We start from the raw sequence: 14,302 nt of genomic DNA on the forward strand, positions 1-14,302 counted from the left end.
TATGCAGCATTTCTCCCAACAAGGGACCCAAAGTGGCTCAAAATAAACAAATGTGAAATAAACAATGTGCCCTGTATTACTTTGCTGATTACTTTTGCATATGCAAAACCATAAAATAGCAGAAGTGAATCTGAAGATCTGCTCCATCTATTTGTGCAAGGTGTCTTTTTATCTCCTTCAGGATACATAATAAATGTTAGCATTTGTACACCAGAACAATGGGTCCATCTTTTTTGTCCTGCCTGTAGCAGTATACACTTGACACTCCTGAAGACTGACCAGGATTTTGACTGAGCAAATGGTGATGAACAAATGGACAGAAAGCTCTGCTGGCTACTGGAAAGTCAGTGTAATTACAATCAAAGCTATTAAGTCATCAATAAAGTGGTCCAAATTAGATTACTGGCAGTGAAAACCAACCAGTTGAGATCATTTGCTGATGAACAGTGATACAGCACATTTGACAGGTGCACAAATCCTAGCATTTGTGAAGTCAGCACAGGAAATATATAAGTGAGTAATCTGAAAATAGAGTTCATACTGTATCTTTAATGAGGAGGAACTTGAAAAGAAATAACAGTTCTATTCCCAGATCTTTCTGATTTCCAACTTTATTCTCTGAATAAAGCTAGAATTAATTTATTTCAATACAGAATCCAGAGGCAGGTATGTCTGGTCTATAAACAAAGTCCACAATCCATATTGGGATGTTAACTTTGTTAGGAAAAAATTGGGGTGAGCATAAAATTATGTGCAAACTCTCTGGTTCACAAGAGTCTTTTGTTAGCCACTGTATTACAAAAGGTAGCCAAGGAGGGGGGTGGATAGAGAAAAGAAAGAGACAAAAACAGATCTCAAAATCTTTATATTCCCATCCTGAATGGCCTAGGAAGAGAAGGAATTTTCCTTAGGTAATGTTTTCCTTTAGGATATGCAGAATATAGAGACAGCCGTGTTGACCAATAAACAAGACTTAAAGTCCAGACTCCAAATTAGGGCAGCACCTTTATTGAGTTAACAACAAGAAAATGCACAGCACAAAGAAGGACACCAAATTCAGCCATCTAGGAGTGGGCTTGACAATGTGAGCCACAGCTTGCTAGAAACTGATACATTAACATGTATCAGGTAATACTGCTCAATGTAGCCTTGACTGAGATTTTTATACCTGATATAAGATTTGAAATACTGTAATATGATGTTAAGATGGAATTTACTTAGTCTGTACCCAATTCCCCACCTGTCAAGGAGTCATGAGCTTCAAACAGGGCAGATACAGGCTACAGTTGACAGATGGACTTTATGTTTGCGGCAGTAAATACACGCTACCTTGAGTTCTGTCATACAGAAACTTGGGCAAGAATTAACACACACAAATGACTGAAGGATAGCACTCAAAAATCTGCTAGCTTGTGGGAAAACTCTGCTCAAGGTCATTAGCTGCATTCCATTTCAGTGAAGAGCAAACTCTCCTGGCTGAAAAGCGACAGCTGCCAGCCGGCAGGGTAACTCCCTCATTCTGCTTCGTCCCTTAGAGTTAGATCAAAAGTTCATTCTCTCGCCAATCCTCGTAGTGATTAGGTAACCAGTATCCTATCTGAATTCTTTCAACATTCTGTGTAAGCTTGCTAGTTAATAAAGGGAGTTCTCAGGGTGTCGCCCTGGGACTCCACTGGCAGATACAGTCAACCCTCGACTTACAAACGGCTCGAGTTACAAACATTTCGACTTACAAACCACTCTGATAGAAAAATATTGACTCGACTTGCACACTTAGATTCGAGTTACAAACCAAAAAAACATGTTTGAGGTGAGGAAAGCATGAAGTTTGAACTTTCAGTTAACCGTTGGCCAGTGAAGAGGGTGCTTATCTGCTTCCTCGCTCTTCCCAGTGTTTTGAGAGTGGATTTGGAGACAGTCTTCAGACTGCCTGGTACTGCCTGGTACTGCTGGTATTGCCTGGTACAGTGCGGTACGGACTGTATTTTTATTTTTTGGTGCTTTTTTAATTTTTGATTTTTGGATTTTTAAAAGGTGTTCCCTCCCTCCTTTGCTGCCCCCCCTTTTCCCAAAAGGTGCTTGTATTGGCTTGTCTTGATTTAAAAGGTGCTTTTCAAGGTGATCTGTTGTCTGAAAGGTGCTTGGTTTTTTCCAGAAGGTACGTGTCTTGGCTGAAAATGTGCTTTTCAGGGTGTTCTGTCGAAAAGGTGTCTGTTCCCTCCTTCTCTCCCTCATTTCTTTCCTTTTTTTTTAACCTAAGTCATCTTAGGTTAAAAGGAAAGAAAGAAAGAAATTCTGCCCCTAGTGGTAGGAACGGATTAACCGGCTTTGCCTTAGTTCCTATGGGAAATGCCCCTCAACCTAAGAACCAAAAACAGCCAGAACAGATTAATTGGTTTTCAGTGCATTCCTATGGGAAATGCTGATTCGACTTACAAACTTTTCGACTTACAAACTGCCTTCCAATACGGATTAAGTTTGTAAGTCGAGACCCCACTGTATCTACGTGTCAACTTCTTGGTTCTATCTCTCTCTCTAAAGCTAATTAACTTATCTTTGTTCCATGATCACCTACACTAGCTAAAGCATGCTGACTCAATTTTTAAAGCAGGGATGATGAGGATGTGGCTCTCTGGAGTCCAGATGTTGTCGGACTACAGCTTCCACCATCCTTACCATTAGCAATACAAGCCAGAGTTAATGTGAATTGCTGTCCAACAACATACAGAAAATTACACATTCCCACTCCTGTTAAATTTACATCATTTTCCATTTTTGTAGGTTTTGAAGAGATAGTCTACAACAGAATTCTACTTTCTGTTAGTGATTGGTTCCTTCTCAAAAGCAAATCATGTTCTTCTTGTTAGCGATTGTCAATTTGGATGTTGTGTGCATTGCCCACAGCAAGACAACATACTCTCCCCCACCATTATTAACCTGCTTTTCAGTTTCTCTCACTAGTTAACAAAATGGCTTGACACCACAATCCCGTGCATTCCTCCCAGAAGAAAGTGGCATGTATTCCCAGGAAAATGGGTACAGGGTTATAGTATGGTGTTAGTGTTAGCACAAAATCAGCGGAAATTCAGCAGAATCAGCAGAGTATTGATCAGTCCAGGTAGTCCGAATAACTCACGCATACACAGGCAGCTTCTCCCAACACCAACGTGTATTTACAGGATATTTACAGCAGTTCAGTCTGGCAGCATAATAGGATAGCATTCATCACAAATCAGGAATACATCTGTATAGTTTCACATATATACACATATACATATCTGCAAGTGACCAATCACATTAGATGTTACATCATGAGTCAGCATGACTCAGCATTCTTACACACCTGTACAATATGGCTGCTCATTCATTCATTCATTCATTCATTCATTCATTCATTCATTCATTCATTCCTTCATTCATTCATTTTTTGATTTGATTTGATTTGATTTATATCCCACCCATCTAGTCTATACAACCACTCTAGGTGGCTTCCAGTGTAACAAAAAATACAATAAAATAATACAAAAATATTACATAAGACAACCAGCAACAAATTACAATACAAAAATAGAGTAAGTAGTAAATAAAGAGAGAATAAAAGAAAGTCAAGTGTTGACAGGAGGCCTGAATATACATCCATGTTTTTAGTTGACTTTTAAAGGTACCCAGCGTGGGAGCTGGGTACCTTTAAACACACACTTTGTTCTGTTCAGGCTTTATCCTCGACACCCCTCCTAATTTACGCCTCAGCAGAACATATACCCAATTCTTCAATCATTTCCTTGTGTTTTTGTATGTTCAGAGGTTTTGTCAAAATGTCAGCTACATTTTTCTCTGTCTCGCAATATTGTAACTCAATTAAATTTTCTTTTATTGCTTCTCTGACATTATGATACTTTATATCAATGTGCTTACTCCTGCTTCTCATCTTTTCATCCATCTGAATGCACGTAGTGTTATCTTCATACACAGTTATGGCCTGATCCACTATAATTCTTAAATCTGTGAGTAATTGTTTGTACCACCCAATTTCTGAGCACAATTCTGATAATGCTACAAATTCTGCTTTAGCTGTTGATGTGGCAATGGAACTTTGTTTCCCTGACTTCTGGTAACTAGAATATGAACTTATGCTCACCAGGTAAAAACATGAATCTGACTTTTAATTTGGAACAACTGGTTAATTCTACCTGGTGAATGAACCTGGTGAATGAACCAAATTATAAACCCTACTGTGCTAAAAGATTCTGGGTCTTTGTGTTGTCTTCCCCCACTCCCCATAGCTAAAGGAACCTTTGTTTCAAGCAAGCAATGTGTGGGTGGGGTGTGGGTAGAGATTACAAGGTAATTCACAGTCTTTTGGTCTCAAGAGTCAGGAAATAAAAATTCCAGACCTTGTTGCAGAGACAGTAGAGGCTCAACAAGAAGAACTGATCATCTCTCCCATATAGGTAATATTAATTTCTGGACACTTTTTCTGCATCATCCATGAAAGGGGACATGCTTAGAGCCTGAGGAAGTCAATTTCATTCATGAAAGCTTGCTATTTGTTTAATTTTTAATGGTCCAATGAAATGCATCAACTAATGTATTTTTCCATGTATACAACCCTCAATATACACGCCGACCCCCTAATTTTGTCCCTTGCTGGAGGTGGAGGAGCAGTCAATGGGCAGCCGCGAGGGGCAGCTCCACCTCCTTCTCCTGCTGCCTCCGCCACCCAATCACATTGCCTCCTTGTCTCCTGCCTGAAGGGAGCCTGCGAGTGGTCCTGCAGGAGGCAATCCAGCAGTGGAGGCAGGAGCAGCAGGAGATGGCGGCAAAGGAGCAGCCATGCTCGGCTGCCTCTTGCTGCTTCCCATTGACTGCTGCCACTGGCAGATCACCTCCTTCAGTGCTACTTGGAGGCTCTCTTCGGGCAGAGGACAAGGTGGCGATGTAAGCTGGAAGTGAACCCTGGCAGGAAGAGAAGGTGATTTGGCGACTGTCGCTGCTCTTTTGCCTCCACCTCTGCCTCCTTCCATGTACAAAACAACCCTCAATTTTTTCTCTAAGATTTTAGGGGAAAGTGTTGTTTTATACATGAAAAAATATGGAACTCTTGCATTTTCAAAAAGTGCTGTTTGTTAACAATGGCTATTTTCATTTTTCACTACGTTCACTTAGATGAGGATTCAATGTTGAACACATTCTTGATTGCATCTGCCAAGACAAATTCACAAAGATAATTCAAAATATTCATTAATACAACTCTATTCTGATGCTTTTTTACTACAGAGATGGGAGAGTGCAAGATCTACCTATTATTAACAGCAGCCTAAGTTTTTATTTAATACATTGCTCATGCTTGTTATACTAACATTTCATACTGACACCCATTCTAAATGGAGCTAGAAGTGGTATCCTGTGTGGTACAGTGGTGCCTCGCATAACGAGCGCATCGTTTAATGATGAATCCGCATAGCGATCCGTTTTTTGGGATCGCTAATGCGATCGCATTGCGATGTTTTAAGTGCCAAAACATCGCATTGCGATGATCGGTAAGCGTTTTGCTTACCGATCTTCGCATTGCAATGTTTTTTTAAACAGCTGATCGGCGGTTCCAAAATGGCCGCTGGGTGCCTAAAATGGCTGCCCGCAGTGTTTTCGCGCCCTGCCCTCGCTTACCGAGGGCGCGAAAATGGCAGCTAGATGGGGAATCTTCGCTCAACGGTGAGTTTCCCCCCGATAGGAATGCATTAAATGGAGTTTAATGCGTTCCTATGTGGTTTTCCATTTCATTTTACGATGTTTCCGGATAGCGACAATTAATCCGGAACGGATTAATCTCGCTATGCGGGGCACCACTGTATTTTAAAAACATTTCAGGTGTAAAAAGAACGACCCAAATGGAGCTAAAGTTAGTCACAACTAGAGACTATTGAAACATGTTAGACCAGTGTTGTTTAGCGTTGACCTTCCAGGCTGAGCTGCAACTCCCATAATCAATGACCATCAGCTATGTTGGCTGTGGCTTCTGAGAACTGAAGGTGCACAAATTCCGGAGGCCAAAGATTTAAAAACATTAGCTGAAATCCTGTTTGTTAAGGCATCATAAATATGCTGGGCATTCAGTCCTGGCAAAAAGGACTATATAAGATGACTATGCAATCTGCTGCACAGTTCTTGATTTGATTGATCGCCAAATGAGCCAGCAGCACCATGGAGACAAGACATTGTGAGAGTCATCCTCAAAAATCACCTCTGATGATTGGATGGGCAGCTATGGGGTGACAGCAGATATCATGAGTATAATGCCAAGTTACACGCTCAACAGGATTTCAGCCTCTGAGACATACTAAACTTAAGTCCTGTTCCTATCATAGCACAGAAATAATGCTATTTCGTTCAATGAAGTTTACTTCAGAGCTAAATGTGCATAACAATGAAGTCATGATGACTGTGGCGTTTACCCCGTGGCCCCTGCTTGTTTCACCAAACAAAGAGCTCACCTGAGTATCCTAACACATGCTTTAACAGGCTGCCACCAATTGCTCTCTTTATCAACCTATATTTCCTATGAAAGACTAAGGTCAATTTAGTACTGAACTTTTAAACAGAAACATGTTTATTGATTACAAGTTGTTTTAGGAATAATTCTTAAGCACATTCTTAAAGTTACACAAAGCTTCTGTATTTTACTTTAACCTCTTCTATCTTAATTAATACAGGTCACACTCCGACTAACCACTCCTAAGTACATGCACATATAACAACTTACCAATACTTATACATATCCTATAATACAATCTTTATTTCTGTTACTATGTTCACCAAATCAAAATTACTACTATAAACATCCAAGACAATTAATGACTCATTTGACATGGATCAAATGAATTTCTTATTGAGCCAATAAATGCTTTGTTTTGTCTCTGATGGAACACAGACCTGATATTTAGGAAAATAGGTTCAAAGACATTATAGATGTCAATAAATTTGCACTTGGAAATCATTAGTTAATTCTGAGATTACCAGGAATGTTCAATAGACATGTAATCATCCTGCAGTTGAACTCAGTCAGTTCTGAGTTAGAGGTGATGTGACATTCCAGTTGTCAAAGTTACTCCTGTTCAATAAGCTTTTTAAAGTGTTCCCTACTTCTTGAATTATTAAAATAAGACAAAATACACCCTCCCCACTTCATCCTCTTCTCCTAATGAAATAATGTATTTTTATTTCTTAAAACACTTTACAATGGCTAAAAGGATTTTATTCATCTCGGTTTCCAATCCATAGAGCTAGCGTTTTGTCCGCAGACAATCCTCTGTGGTCATAAAACAGCTACCCTGTTTTCCCGAAAATAAGACAGGGTGTTATATTAATTTTTGCTCCAAAAACGCATTAGGGGTTATTTTCAGGGGATATTTCATTTTTTTCATGTACGACTTAAGGAAAGGATAACAGCTTTACTACATTACCCTTGGTGTCCCTCAGTGAGTTTTTTAAATCATGAAAGCTTTCACTGAATGTTTGATTTTAGTGGTCTACTAAAAGTGTTGCCTGATTTTTTTACAGTATACAAACATACTGATGATCACTTTTGTAGAACTTTTGGTATTTCAAAGTGCTGTGAGTGTTGTTTCAGATACAGCAGCACAAGATTCGCTAATATCTCTGCTGCATATGAGACAGTATGGAATACTGGCTTTCCATCAAATAGTTAGCTGAGGTAAAATTTGAATAAAGGACTACTGTACATAGTTTATGGACTTTGCCCTTGCATTGCACTAGCTATATACATCTTTCTGGTTTTAATTTTGTTGGAGTAAGTAAATTTGAGGACCTTTAAAAATGTAGCAACTGAAAGGTAAAACGCATGAATAATTATATCATTCTTTCAAGTGACTTAATTTCTATGTCTTTTTCCTTTTTATGAGGCAAAGTCTTAATAAAGAACCACTTAACTGAAATGAAAATGCACTTTTTAAAGCAATAGGTGGCAGCAAGTCTCCAGTGTTCTGGTGACATTTCAGACTGAGACAACAATATAAGCCACAGTCAAAATCTTTTACAAGTTTAGAGAACAATTAAGAGAAAATATAGTTTAGCCTAAGTCTTTGTTTCTGGAACACACAGATGTAGAAGTCCAGATTGAAAAATGTATATGTAAGGTTTAGTTTCTACACACATTTTCAGTTCTTTCCCCTTTGAGATGAAGTAGTTAAACTATGACAACTGTTTTAGAACCACCAAATAATTGAGTTGGAAGGGGCCTGTAAGGCCATTGAGCCCAAGATCAAGGATGGTCAATTGGTGAACCTCTCTATTCAAGTTTAATCCCTGAGGCAATTTCATTTGGACCCTAGTGAACATAATTGTTTTAATCAATCAAAGAATAACAAGAAGTTATTTATTCCTTTAAGAAAAAGGCTATTGGTTTCAAAACCTGGAAGGAGAGTTTCAACATGTTATTACGCCCTTTTCTCTGTTTTCCCAACAATTCTATGTACACCTGTGTAGTCTGGACTACACATGCTTCGTAGCTATCAAGTCTTTAGTCCTAGCAGTCCTGATCACTGTAAAGCAAAAATGAGGATCTTCTACTTCCAAATATTGTAGGAGATCCAGTAAGCCCAGGCAGCATAGTTAATACTTAGAAGGACAATGGGAGTTTATTTATTTTATTTATTTGTTCGATTTATATCCCGTACATCTGGTATATTCTACCACTCTGGGCGGCTTACAGAATATCAAAACAATTAAAAAACATAAAGACATTAGCATACAACAATAATTTTAATTTTTTTTAAAATTTAAATAAATTAATTTAAATAATTTAAAAATGTTATGGTTTCACAACAGATGAAGGGCCATAAGTACTTGGTTCCTGTTTACAATGCTAAGCACATATGAAGAAATTGGATATTGAGGCAAAATGTCCTGTTTCATAAATGCTGTTTGAATAACAAACGAGCCCTCGAGAATAGAAAAGACAGTCTTCTTTGATACAGATGTAAATCTAAGGTCACTGCTTCAGCTTCTTTTTCCAGATAAAAGCCTCACTCAGAAGTCCATGGAAACTTTCGGAAAATACACAAATAGTTGTCTTGAAGAAAAAAAGACAGGTAACTGGATCTGAAGATTACATGGCTTTCCCAGAGACAGATGTATTTGTAGGGAATTGAACTCTCAATCCATGGCTCTGTTAGATGCCTAATTCACTGAGCTATCCAACCAGGCAATATACAAAATAAAATAATCTCGCCTAGAGTCAGACACGACTGGACAAATTGTCATGGGAAACAGCAGATAGAAAGGGACTGTCACACGCAGGTTGGGCTCTCACTCAACAGCCACAATCCTATTGGGTGCTTATGTACATGTGGAAGGTACTGTGGCTAATAGGGATGGGACTTTTGGAGTCTGAGGACTTCTAGTCCCATAATTTGTCCAGGCCCCTTCCCCCCGGCTGAATTATGAGAGTAAAAGCCCCAAAACCAGAGGGAGTGTGAGCAGTCTTCTCTATCTTTCTACCACTCTGCCTTGTTTCTTCTTGGAACTGTAATATACAGTAGGATCCCGGCCACTGCTCGGAATCTATCGCTCTTCTGGCTATCATATATTCTCAGAGGAAAAAACTGTGTTAAGTTTGAATCAGAACACAAAATACCTGTTATAGAAATGAATATGCTTTATTATTGTTGGCAAATGTATAATTCATTTTTAATTAAATAAAAAAGGACCTTAGAATTCTCACTGCAGAATAACACCACCCTAACACATATAGAAACAATGTGCTCCTAAAGTATGCCAACATGCTCAGACAGCTTTAACAGTTGACATACAGTAGCTGCATTAGCCATCCAAGTATATTCCAAAAGTAATGTGATTAGATTTAACTCTTCACTTACCATCTTATTTTACTATCTAAAGTACAGCAATGATCTTATACTGCATATTAAAAATACAATGAAGCCTAACTTTTATTGCAATGTGTTTTATCAAAAACATTTTGTAACAAGCAATTCCTCCATGCTACTTGCTCAGTCCAATGTGAACCAAGATGGACGTTTCCGGTTTCTTTCTATGATCCGCTTCCCTTCATCTTTAAGTCTGGGTTTCTCCCCTTCATACAGTACAACAGACTCAACTGTGGGACTCCTATGAGGTCCTCCTTCCATTATCGTAATTTCCTTCCTTATGGCAGCAGTCTCCTGTTTAACTTTTTCATAACAATAGCCGCAAAGAATATGCTTCTGTTTTAAGCTGCCACACTGAGGACAGACATCTATGTTTCCCTGAAGATAAATAAGAACACAGTTTTAAAATGCAGAAGTGTAATACCACCTCATTTTAAACTGAAATGAAACACAGAAGCCATGGATGCATTTTGTACTATGAACTTTTTCATCACTGCTCAGTGATGAGCAAGAGAATTGCCAAAATCCTACTGAGCAACTACACACAAACCCCCTCAATGTTCCACCTACTACAGTGTATGAGTGCTAACACAGAAGTACAATTCCTGAAGCATTTCTGCTGGTGCACTGCACAACTGGTCATGCTGAGTAAGCACAACCAATTGTAGAACTGAATAGCACAGTTCCTTGATGCCAGGTGTAAAACCGTATACTCCCCATTTAATTTAATTATTTTATTTATTTCCAGAAAATGTACCCAGTTCTGCTTGGAATCAAATCCCATGAATCCCACCCTCATCCTACTTTTCATCTCATAAAGTCTTTTTTTTTTAATTGTCTCTTCCCCTCTCTACTCTGGTAGCACTTAGATTAGGGTTAGAAGCCTATCCTAGTGTTCTCCCTTCTTTCTCCACTGTTATTTTTACACTGCTCTTCCCCCACCCTTCACTCCAGAAATCAGGAATATCTACAATTCCCAAAATCCCCAGCCTGCCTAGCTAGGTGTTGCCATTTTAGCAAGAGGACTATAACTTCTAGGATACAATAGCCCAGCTGTTCTTAGACTTTTCTTCACCATATTTACCTTCTTCAAATATCTTTTGTTACTGTGCACCACCAAGACCTAACTCAAGATTTGAAAACCTAAAGTGCATCAAATATTTATTTAATGCTCAGGAAGGGTTTTCAAATTTAGAGAGAAGGGAGAAATAAGTTGATCTGTTAATGCACACACTTCTATTATAATATTTTATTGGAGTGATTCCATACTATCATCATCATCATGAATAATAACAAAAAAGCAAAAGAATAATGTAAGCAAAAGAAATTAGGCCCATGTAAAGGTGATAATCTAAAATTTTGAAAAGAAATGTGGGAAAGCCCAACCAGACATAATAAAGATGCCTCATGGATTAAAGACATTTGTAAAGAAACTCAAGGAAAACAAATGGATGATATTGTAATAACAACTGAAATGATTAAGAGGCAAGTAAAGGCTGTGCAAATTTGGAGTGCAGCTGGTCCAAATGAGCTACATGGATTTTAGTTAAAGCATTTAACAAGTCCCCATCAATGTATAGCAGTGCAATTTAATCACCTACTCGAAAATTCTACAACTGAACATTGGATGACAATGGGCTGTATATTTCTGATAATTAAAAAATCATCAAAAGAGAAATGTACCCAGTAATTATTGCCCAATTACATGCCTTCCAACAATGTTCAATCTCCTCATAGGAGCACTTCAAGATCAACATATTACTTAACTGAAAACTCCCTATACACAACTGAACAGAAAGAAAACTTTAAAAACTCAGGAGCCACAAAAGATAAACTGGTTATTGATAAAATTATACTGAAGAATGCAAAAAACGAAAAGCAAACCTTAACATGGTCTGGATAGACTATAAAAAGGCATTTGACTCATTGCCACATAGCTGGATTAACATCTGCTTTAATAGATTGGAATCAAAATGAATTAGGAGAATTGGATTAGAAAACATGGAAGCTAATGAACATCCATCATGCACTACATCCAAAAAGTGCTGTGGACAGATTATAGTTACCATGAAAGATTGGAGACCACAGATTACTACAAATACAGAAGGTAGTACTGGAAAAAGCCTAAATTATTATATAAGTACAGAAAAATTACTTAAGGCTGTGAAAATGGAGAATATTTCGAAAGCAACAGAAGCAAAGGTTCAATATAAAAACCACAGCAATTTGGAAATAAATTAAACAGTTGCAAAAATAAACCACTGCATACCCAGCACCTGAGAAATATTGATGGGAAGCATGATTATAATTCAACATGGGCTAAAACTGGGACCATTAAGATAGAAAACGAAGGTTTATATTTTTTTTCATGCATAAGAACAAGCACACCAAAATCAATGTGATGAAAGCTAAAATTCAATGAATCAGTGCTAACAGCAAATGCTGATATTGCTAAAAAAAGAAAGAAGAAACTGTCACACGTCATCTGTGAATGTCCCAAGATTGCAAAAACAGATTACAAAATTAGACGTGATAGAGCGGCAAAATTAGTACACTGGTCATTACACAAAAATGTAACCTGTTAGCCTCCAAAAACCCAGGTAGAAAAGTTGTCAGAAAATGATGAAGTCACTCACTAGACATAGTAGTAAAAGAACTAAGATCACTGGCATTGCTTGTTTGTGTTAAACTTGGCTTTTTTTACCTACCACCTCCATTAAAAACAAATAAAAGTAAAAGTCAATTATGAAAATAACTGATAGCAAATAACTATTTGATATTTCTACACATGGTGAAAACATACAAATGAATGGTTGATCAGTGACAAATTTGGCTTAAATTAAAATCAACTGAACCACTCTTACAAAAATGTGCATGGATATTTATTACAGTTGTCTTACAATGTTGCTGTTAATGTTTACAGAACTGCAGACATCTTGGGATCATAGCAAAGAAATTCAGGACAAATAGGTCAAGAAAGCGAACAGAAATGTGATAAGTTACCTTTAACTTTTCAAGTTTGTTAGGATTTCTTCGTCTGCATCGATTCACTTCAATGGTCCGCCTTGACTTTGGGGCAGCCATCCAAAATATGCCATCTAAAAAGCTTGGAGTTTCATCACTTTCAGTCTTCTCTGCCATAGGCTCAAGCAAAGAAACTGGAGCTTCTACAGCCAAAGCGGGTGCTTAAAGGAGACATGAAACAGTATTGTGACTAATATAATATTAACAGTTTGTTTACTTTTATTAAACAGAGTACTAAGCAAAAGTCCCTCTCAGTGTGAGCCTTCTTCTGTTTATGGGAGGTAGAGGGTGAGGTTGCATTATGAAAAATAGTATCTGGGATTAACTATACACAGCTCAGTTTTTTATATATGTACTGAGAAGCATTCACTTCTGCCAACAGGTGATTATCTTTCTCTTCAGGCGCCTTTACCTCAGTGACTGGCTATCCCAGAAGGCTTTTAAAAATGGGATTGTTAGCGCTTTGCTGCTTTTAAACGTGTTGCTTTCAAATATGCTTTAGCACCCTTTTAATTTACATTTTATTATATTTAATTCTTTTAAGCATAGTATAAAGGGATTGTTTTAAGCTTTCAATATTTTTTTTCTTTTGAATGAAGTAAGCTGCCTCGGGTCCTTTTTAAAAGAAAGGCGGGATATAAATACTGTATTGGGATATACAGTACTTCCATTCCACTGCTGCTGCTGCCATTTGCAGTTAGGCAGCCCACAAAATACGCCTCACGGGCGGAGGCCGGCGGCTTCAGGAGCCCTCCAATAAAGTTACAGGCCACTTGAGACGAGACACTGAACGTCTCTCTTCGATCCCAAAGCCTCTGGCAGAGCTTCCCCCCCCCTCGCAGTTTTCGTTCAACGCCAGGCTCTCAGCGATGCAAAGAGGCTGCTTCGCCGGAGCGGACCAGGGAGGCATGCCAGTGAATTACGTCGGCCTTCACGCGGACAGGTTCGGGGGGTTGGCTCCGTTTTCAAATCCTTCCTTGAGCAGAGCGGCACTGACGCAGCCGGGCAGCAGCAGAGAAGGCTGGCTGGCACGGGGGGGGGGCATCTAAACTCTAAAGGGAGACGCGTAGCCAGCGAGAGGCACCGAAGCAGAAACACACACCTACCCCACCGAGGGCTGTGGCTACGGAGTGGTCCCCAGAACCTCCGGAGAAAATCATGAAGCTTAGGCAGGGGGGATGGAAACACCAGAAACACCGCCATGCCCGGCCTTCCCTTCCACGGGCTCCGGTCTTCTAACTGCCCCCGCTCAAAACCAAGGCCTGGAAGCACGGGGGAAGGATCGGCCACAAAGAACGCTGGGAAACCGGGTTGCTACCACTTCTTCATCGCCCGGTTTCCGGAAAAACGGAACTACACTTCCCATCAGCCCCGGT

General features: G+C 39.0%; 1 protein-coding gene across 2 annotated transcripts; it reads right to left on the bottom strand.

The window, feature by feature from the left end:
• Nucleotides 1-9,655: 9,655 nt before the first annotated feature.
• Nucleotides 9,656-14,169, bottom strand: MRPL32 (mitochondrial ribosomal protein L32). Of its 2 annotated transcripts, none has more exons than XM_020798407.3 (3): nucleotides 14,029-14,169; nucleotides 12,906-13,087; nucleotides 9,656-10,280 (listed from the first exon to the last, which is right to left on the bottom strand). In XM_020798407.3, the coding sequence occupies exons 1-3, from the start codon at nucleotides 14,084-14,086 to the stop codon at nucleotides 10,026-10,028; spliced, it is 495 nt and encodes a 164-aa protein (XP_020654066.2). In that variant the 5' UTR covers nucleotides 14,087-14,169; the 3' UTR covers nucleotides 9,656-10,025. The 2 variants fall into 2 exon arrangements, with proteins under 2 accessions (XP_020654066.2, XP_020654065.2); XM_020798406.3 differs by having other exon boundaries at nucleotides 14,033-14,168.
• Nucleotides 14,170-14,302: the final 133 nt, after the last annotated feature.

This window comes from Pogona vitticeps, chromosome 6 (genome assembly GCF_051106095.1).
Source record: "Pogona vitticeps strain Pit_001003342236 chromosome 6, PviZW2.1, whole genome shotgun sequence".
NCBI classification, from domain to species: Eukaryota; Metazoa; Chordata; class Lepidosauria; order Squamata; family Agamidae; genus Pogona; species Pogona vitticeps.